Source organism: Pyrus communis, chromosome 11 (genome assembly GCF_963583255.1).
Source record: "Pyrus communis chromosome 11, drPyrComm1.1, whole genome shotgun sequence".
Lineage (NCBI taxonomy): Eukaryota > Viridiplantae > Streptophyta > Magnoliopsida > Rosales > Rosaceae > Pyrus > Pyrus communis.
Window position 1 is genome coordinate 3,590,153 of NC_084813.1, and position 8,631 is coordinate 3,598,783.

At 40.0% G+C, this 8,631-nt stretch overlaps 2 protein-coding genes across 2 annotated transcripts; one reads left to right on the top strand and one right to left on the bottom strand.

Annotated features, from left to right (window-relative positions):
- Positions 1-620: 620 nt before the first annotated feature.
- Positions 621-1,592, top strand: LOC137749157 (uncharacterized). The gene has a single exon (XM_068489271.1). It carries the CDS (start codon positions 759-761, stop codon positions 1,437-1,439), a length of 681 nt encoding a protein of 226 aa, XP_068345372.1. The 5' UTR covers positions 621-758; the 3' UTR covers positions 1,440-1,592.
- Positions 1,593-1,903: 311 nt separating this feature from the next.
- Positions 1,904-7,822, bottom strand: LOC137708056 (uncharacterized). The gene is made up of 5 exons (XM_068447036.1): positions 6,987-7,822; positions 6,805-6,869; positions 4,911-6,692; positions 2,999-3,110; positions 1,904-2,820 (listed from the first exon to the last, which is right to left on the bottom strand). Exons 1-5 carry the CDS (start codon positions 7,141-7,143, stop codon positions 2,096-2,098), a joined length of 2,841 nt encoding a protein of 946 aa, XP_068303137.1. The 5' UTR covers positions 7,144-7,822; the 3' UTR covers positions 1,904-2,095.
- Positions 7,823-8,631: the final 809 nt, after the last annotated feature.

Here is an 8,631-nt window from a genome sequence, read left to right on the forward strand (position 1 = left end):
AAAAAATTAAAACCTCATAATCCATCTTAAAAATCACCTCAAATAGACTAAAATACAATTAGCCTTTTTTTTTTCTTTTTTCTTCTTTTTTTTCAAACGATAGGTTTTGTTAAATTAATCACTGACGGAGTTCCAACTCACACCGTCATGCAGAAACTCAACTTCTTTTTACCACTATAATAAATGACCATTTGCTACAATTAACCCTATGAATATCACACATTCGCACACAGCAAATCTCCGGCTCATTGTTTACAATATTTGACCAATGGAGGCATAACGGGCCTCCAAGTGGAAACCTTACAAATCTCCGGCTTGTCTAAAGATCCTAAAAAGTCTTTCCCCACGACAAAAAGAGAGAGAACTTTCTTGGAAAGTCATATCATCTTACGGCAATCTATGACCAACAATAAAAAGATCAACGGCTCTGGAAAATCCATCACGGAAATTCAGTCAAATCAGACCGTCGATAGGGTATCCAAAGCGATTTTAAAATCCGAACGTTGAGAAGCAAGAAAAAGAGTAACCAAAAGGGAACACAGTCACCGTCTTTTCTGTCTTTCCATTTATCGACCGTTGCAAATCCAAAATTTTCAATTGCAAAGTAAGTAAAACCCAAATCACAAACTACAAATGCCATTATTGAATCACCAACAAAAACTCAAATCTCTCTCTCCGCAAACTGATTGAGATTCTAGAGAGGGAAAGAAGACGAAAGAAGAAAACAAAACTTAGCTGGGACCTCCAATTCTTCAACAATGGCAGAGACTAACGGCTCTCTGCAACAAACCAACCAACAAAACCCAGCTTTTCAATCTCTCTTCCAAGCCATCGACCCCATCTCTCTCATTCTTTCCCAGAACCCTGCCCCAGATCAACATCCAGCCCCCCTGAGGTTCGCCACCGAGAGCTACCCCATGGAGAGAGGACCCAGATACACAGCCTACGCGGAGCTCAGAGAATCGCGGCTAAAGAGGAAGTACATGAGCCCAGAGGAGCTCGAAGAACCCGAATCGAAATCGACCCCATCGAAGAAACAAGTCAAGTTTCAGACCCATCTGACCAATTCGCGAAAAGGGTCTTCCGTTCTCGCTCAATCGGTGCCCGACTTCTCAGCCGTGTTGCGAAAAGAGAACCGCAAGCCGCCGTCGAGGCTTCCGTCGTTGCAGGAGATGACCCCGCCGGCGAAGAGTTCGGCGAAAGCGGCGAACGGGGTTTTGTCGAATTCGAGAGGGAGTAAGTCGGCGAGCGCGGGGGAGAAGAGGTACAACAATGGCGGAGGGGTCATGGCGAGGAAGAGCTACGCGAGTATGGAGGAATTGAAGGGGTTGTCGACCGCCGCCGCTAATGCTATTAGCGGCGAAAAAAGGGGCGGAAGGAAGGCCAATGGCAATGGCAGAGCAATGCCAAAGACTGTTTTGGGATACAGACAGTTCTGAAAGTTCGGTGCTTTTTGGGTTTTTTTGTCTCGATTCATTCTTTCATTGCTGAATATTTTGCTTGAGGTTTTATCACCTGGGAATTTGATTACCACTTAAAATTCTTTTTTTTTTTTTTAATTTGTTTCGGAATGTAACTAGTAAATGATAAAGTTTGATGGATTGTTTCGACTTCTGGATGTATTTTTCTTCCCTTAATTCTCTTTTAATATTTATCATCCGAAGGTTAAGAAAACCAAAAGAAAAGAGTGAGAGAACGTGAGTATGAAAACATCTTCTCCTCTCGTATTTAGCCAATTACAAACGATATATTGCACTAATCTATACTAAGGTGAGGGGAAAGAGTTCGAACCTGAAATACAATAGGTTGAAGAGAGAGGCAGCAACTACCGGGACAACCCACCAGTTGGAGTGCAAAAGGTTGCTTTAACTTTTATACAACTCAATTTTACTTGACACTCAAACGGGAAAAAAAAAATTACCGTGAAATCTTCTTGCATATCCTGGTAACTGATCTTAAAATTGAACTAAGCCTTCCATTGATTTGTACAAAAGAATACATTTGCTTGGTTTAACAGACAGAATTTAACATTGTGACATGGCCGATCAAAAGACCATACGAACTCAAAACATGGTAGCTAGAGTTGACATGAATTTCAAAAGGAACCCAGCAGCTGGCACTCACAGAAGTCGATCACAACTTCATCAACCAAACTTTGAAGAATGTCTCCGTCAATTTCAGAACCGATCTCAAAAGCTTCGGTATTAAAATCTGTCCACTTACCCAGGGAATGACTCATATCCCATTCTATCAACTCATCAGGAATCATTCCAGCCAAATCCGTCCACTTCTGAATCTCCTCCCGAACCTCTTGAATCATCAACTTCTGGTTCATGCCTACGGGGAGTTTTTTCCAAACTCTGAATCCGGAATTGCAGCACCGGCCATATTTTGAGTCTAAGTACTCTATGACAAAGTCAAAAAGGAATTCACCAAGTTCTTTGATGTCCCCAAAACTACTGAACAAACAGAATTTTGTCATCATGGTGTCGGCAATAGTTTCCAGATCAAGAAGCAAGGGACTGATGAAAAGACCTTCCATTATGTTCCCCTTATTGTGCAGAGTCACGTCTCCAAACAATAGTTCAGCATTCAATATAACTTCATTTGCATGGGTGAGCTTGCCTCCACTCAATCTTTCCCCACCAGCATCGATGCTATGCAATATCCTCAATACATTATTGAAAAGAGCAGTTATTATCTCACCGCCAGTCTTATTTTTGTCCACTGAAGTGGCAGAGTCTACACTATCAGTATCATGACCCATTTGCAACTGATCATCAGAGTAATCCATTGAGTGAGGGTAGACGGACCTATTCCCTGTATCAGAAGCAATACAAAGATAAGAATCACATTCAGAGGATCTTACCGATACGAAAGAAAACAAAATCACAATTAGCTTTAGGGGGTTAGCCGAGTACTCTACCACCTCAGTTTAGAAAAGGAAATTATGTATCTGTTTTGCATAGCAGTTTCTACTATTACTCAAGTACTCTACCTGAGCTATCATCCAGACTACTAAAAGAAAATGAAGCTTCAAGAACAGACCCAGGGCTCAAATGATGACCATCATGAAAGATTCCAACCGATCTATCTGTCTTTCCACGAACCTGAGGACGACCAATAGAAGCTAAATGAGTCAAGAAATGTGTACCGAAACACCTTTTAATCAAGCAGAAGAAAAATCTGAAGTTGCGCACAATGCAGTCACATTAACAGAGATTGACAATAATTCCTACTTTCTCAAGAAGTTAACAGTGAGGATTAAATTAAAGGACAATATAAACAACTAATTTTGCATGACAAAGGCTATCGAGCGTTAACTACGATAGTTCCACAGAAACTTAAGCAGTAAAAGTTGGAGGAGAAGCAAATAACAAATTAAGAAGCATACAGCAAATGATTGATTAGAGATGTTAACTAGAGTACTACTGAGAATTTGCATCATCTAATATACTAATGTTAAATCCTAGCTAACCCCTTCTTCTTCCTGACCTCTCTTTCTTCCTTTTCTCCACTTTTTCTCCCTATTGGTTCGGCATCTCCTTCATATAATTTTCCCTAATACATACACAAGAGATGGCAGCAAACATCCTACCAGCAACCAACTCATGAATGCAATTCCTTTGAAGTTGATAACTTTTTTCACTTGGTTAGAACTTATAGGTACCAAGAGAGTAACTTTTGTGAATATAACCAAGGAGTTGCCCCTGGTTCATCAATGCAATATGAAATTCTTGTGGATAGTATTTACAAGCAAAGGGTGAGGAAAGTAAATCAATGGTTCAAGCAGCATGCTCTGTTGAAATAGTTTTCCAAATATAGGACCTGATCTCAATGCAATAGCACATATTCCCAAGACCTGAATTCTTCTTCATTCCACTCATCATCTAAATTACAAGTAAAATACATGGACAAGCTCCATACCATGTAGATGCCATAGTAACTACTGTTGCCAGACTGGAGTATGCATGCCCAAAGGACTCTGATTTGATAAGCAGAATCCACAGGCAAACTCCTCATAACTAAGAAAGAGTTGCCATTCTACTTCAAATTCCTGACACATTCTTATAACCCAAACTAGCCTGGTGGAAGCACTAAAGCTCCAGAAAGTCTAATGAAATCCATCAGGAAACAATGATATATCCATTGTAGTCATCCCAGTTCAGGAATTTTTCTGTTTGTGTCCATAAAATATACAAAAAATCAACCAACTATATAAACCATGAAAAAGTTCTTAAATTAAAAGAAAAACAAAAAAATTGGGACTTTAGTTTTGGAACCCATGTACCATCCATTTATGATTACACGAACATCCAATCTCAATAGCAGGTGTGATAACTCTGTAGAAACTTCAATTTATACGAGAATATGAATATCTAAGCTTATCTGATGTAGGTCACCACTACTTATTAAGCAATACTTTCCATATCTATAATATAGCATCCAGTAAATCAAACTCAAAAGTATTTCATGATGCATGGGACATGTATAAGGGATTAAACAGTGATGCAATGTAAGATTACTAAAATATACAAACGCTTTCCACCATGAAAAGCGCCCAACTATTATCCATGGGAGATATTGCATGTAATGGCCAACTCTGATAAACAGTTATATAAGTCATACATCAGTTATATTAAGAATTGTAATCATACATGTAAAACGCAATTCTAAAAATGCATCATATTAGACAACTACTAGAATCGTAATATTATAAACAAGCCGCCAAACCAGTTACCAAATGCAAAAGCCTTGAAATTTAGAAACATTGTTCTCTCAAAGTAGTCAAATATGTTGTAACTGGTTCCCAAACTCAAATAGTTACACTTCCGGCATATTTTTTTTTTCTTAAACGGTATAGGTAATGCCAAGTCAATAAACACAGTTGAATAAACAAAGTGACTTACAGGTGATGCTATATCTGTATTGGCCATGTGTCTGTCATGAGAAAGAGAACGATCTGCAGACAATGCAGATATTAGCTCTTGGAGAATCATAGCAGTGGACCTCTTGGATGAAGCACCTGTTGCCATGTCATCATCTTCTTGACATGCAAGCTCCCTCAGTTTTTGTTCCAGAAGGGCACCAATATCATCTCCACTCAATGGTAATGGTTCTTGGGGAGGTGACTTTATGTAATTGTCTGTGCTTGTACCTTGCATTCCTGTAGGGTTTCCAGTCTTCTTCCTGATAGGGGAATTAAAGGTGAATGAAATAACATCAGTGTCCTTATTGCCATTAGCTTTGCTACCTTCTCTCCGACCGGCTAATTTATTCCTAGCAGAAGTGTGGTCCATCAAATGAGCACCATTTCCTAATCCTTTTCCAGTTGACTTATCAAACTGATAATTCTCCTGTCTTGTGGAAGTTGAACTAACAAAACCACTACTTTCAACTTGGCCACTATCATCGATCGTCCTCCTTTTCCGTATTGTTGTCCTTAGCTGTGATGGGTAGTCATCTTTTCCAGGAAAAGTTTTCCTCTCTGTGTCTAACTTAGAATCGTTCACTTTGGTAGGCACCCTCGGTTGGGCACGACCACTCAGATTCCGGTTCAAAGCAACAAAGTCTTTGGTCCCTCTAACAGCATTTGCAGCAGATGAGGCTCTTCTGCCATCAAGACTATTTAGTTTGGATCTGGGTGGAATCCTTTCTCTTCCTAGTGACATTCGATGCTGCATCTGAGACCTATTCTTTGAGGTAATAGAAGATGCTTCTCCATTTTGAGGCTTGCATGGTTGACTTGACGACAACTGCCATGAAGCTAGACCTTCTGGTGGCAGAGACTTCCCTTCTGTTACAGGTTCACCAATGGATAGTATTTTCTTTTGACCACGAACTGATACAGGTTGGTTCCGAGTTCCCTGGAAAATTGCATCATTTTCTTGCCCAAAGGAGGATATGGATGACTTTGGCATTTGTTCTGCTACCAGCGAAGAGCTATTGACTAAGTTTGAAGCAAAGGATGGGAACGCAGGTTGTTGTTCCTCCACATTTGATGTTACGTCCACATCTACTATATTACCACAACTTTTGCAAGAAGTTTGGCCCATCATAGAGTTGACTGCACCACCATTATAACATGCTTGATTAGAAATCCCCAGTGATTGAACTGCTGTTCCATCTTCCACAACCTCATCCACTGGAGGATAATGAAAAGAACGCGAGTAAGTGAGAGCACCTTTTGCTCTATTCGTAGACTGAAGTCCAGGTTCCAAAATTCTAGTAGCAGCATCAATCAACCGAGAAGTTCGCGAAGAATTCTTCCCAGAGGAAATACTCGAACTCTTCAATGGAGAAGCAAGCTTTGGGTGATGCTTTCTCGAGCGCGACATAACACTCTTAATTTGAAGTGCCTCGGCTCCAAACCTAGTCACTGCCCTCTTCTCATGTGGTCCCATTTTCTGCAGCTTCTGAGGCCTCGATTCAGGCTTTGCATTTTCCGTCTCCAAATTCAATTCATCTCTATCATTACCACTACGGTTATTCATAAATGTCTCCTCTCCGCTGCTCCTAGCATTAGCAAAGGAAGCTTTCTTGGGCTTCTCGTGTGTGGCGGGCATGGATTCAAGTCCCATAAGCCTAGCAACCAAACTTGGAGCTCGCAATTCATGCTTGTGCACAAAATCAAAGCTACGATTCACATTTTTCTTCGCATTTGGGAAACCCCCACGGTTTTCATCAGCAATCTATCATTCAAACACACATACCCAGCATGCCCAACAAAAGAAAGAGAATTAAAACAACCAAACCCATCAAAACAAAGAAATAATCTAAATTTAGAAGCAATAAGATGCATACCAAATGAAGCTTCGAAACCGGCATTTTCTCATCTCTAAACTTCTTGGAAACTTTGTTTGCTCGTGCTGATACATAAAATTAACACACAAAAATGTTGTCGAACTTTTTATATTTCGTTTTTTTTTAATTAAATAGGAAATAAAGAGGAGAAATGTAGCTTTACGCGATGGAAAAATACTAACATGGAGGAAGCAATTTCTTGGAGAACAGCTTCTTCTTGGCGAACCTGCGGTTCCAGTCGAAGAGCTGGAAGAAAATGCCGACGCAACCACCCGGCCTATGCGTCTTCTTCTCTGCTATCGCCAAAGATGACGCCGTTGTCCCTATAGAATCATTCATTTTTCTTCCCCGCCACCGATGAAAAACTTCAAAGCTCTTTTCTTTCAAAACCCAAAAACCTCACCTTCCACCCAAAAGGTTGAGACCTTTTGCAGCCAAAAACTCAAATAAATCTACCAAACAAAAACCAAAATCCCATTTAAAAAAACCCCATTTGACCACTCACATTTCCCCCAAACCCAATTTTTGTTTCTGAAAATATCCAAAAACATACAAGAAAAACAAAGAAAACCCGCCGTCCGTACAATAATTACACTCCTTCAAGCGACTAAAGAACAAAACAGACGCACAGCAACAACTGTCCTGCAAGTGCAGAGCAACGAAAGCAACCTATCACCGTAAAACGACGAGGTCTAATGAAATATGTCCCCTTTTCGCATGCAATGGACCGAGAAAAGTAGCAGCTGAGAGAGAGTCTGAAGCGATTCAGATTGACGGTGAGGATGACGACGATGGAATAACGACCATGAAAAGCGCCGATCGAGAAAAAAGGGAATGCGCAAACGACACGTCGTATGTCGTCGCGAAGCCCTAGAGATCGAAACCAAGATGGAGAAGACTCCTCTCTGCCATTTTCGCAGTCTCGTCACTGCAAAAAGAGGCTTTGGCTTTTGTACAGTAGCGTGTGCGTAGGATAAGAGAAGAGAAGACGACAAGTACAGTGTACAGTGTACACCCCAAGCGCCCAAGCGCACTGCAGAGCGCGAAATGTAAAATATTGTTAAGTTTTTGGGGTTGTAATAAAATAATGGTATTGTTTGGGGGTTTGGTGGAATAGAATAGGGACAAAATTGGAAATAGAGTATTGGAGATTTCGTTGGGTCTACGTCTGTCTGCTATCTTGCACCCGTGTTTTCAACTTTTTAAAAAATCGATACTCTCTGCAAATGTTTACTCGCAGCCGGGAGAGATTCTCCCACTCTGTCCGCTCTAGATTATCCGGCAGCTCAACTTTTTATCTTATCGTATTAATATTATAAAATATGAAAAATATTAAAGGGATTTTTTCAAAATGAAACTATTCATGCCTTCTTCACCGTTTTATATTTTTGGTATATTATTTTATAATGTTAGCATTGAAATTCTGTCAAAAATATGAAGATCAAAGGATTTATGGAGAATTCCGCTTTTAAAAGTGTCTTTTTAACAATACTAAAAAAATAAGATAACAGAAAATCTTTGAAAATTTTCACTTATTTCTCGTGTCAAAATACATAGTAGTTGATATTGGACTTATTGTGAGTAAACTATAACTTATTAAGTATCAAACAAGTTAAATACCCACAAATAGCCCAACTGATAATCCTATTACCATGCCTACCCTGACACATTTCTCGTGTATGTTCTCTCCCCCTCCCTTTGCCCTTTCTTCTCTCTTATTTTCTTCTTCTCTGCGTGTTTGCCTATCTCTTATTCGTGCCGCTAATCTCTTCCCATTCCTCTTTCTCTCGCCCACCATTCAACGGAAGCATCATCGTGATCATATGC

Excerpts from the sequence above, each read along its gene's own strand:
- LOC137708056 (XM_068447036.1), bottom strand. The coding sequence starts at position 7,143 with ATGAATGATTCTATAGGGACAACGGCGTCATCTTTGGCGATAGCAGAG. Across the intron at positions 6,870-6,986 it reads CAAGAAATTGCTTCCTCCAT|CACGAGCAAACAAAGTTTCC; the intron begins GTTAGTATTTTT and ends TTTATGTATCAG. Across the intron at positions 3,111-4,910 it reads ATACAGATATAGCATCACCT|GTTCGTGGAAAGACAGATAG; the intron begins GTAAGTCACTTT and ends GGTCGTCCTCAG.
- LOC137749157 (XM_068489271.1), top strand. The coding sequence starts at position 759 with ATGGCAGAGACTAACGGCTCTCTGCAACAAACCAACCAACAAAACCCA.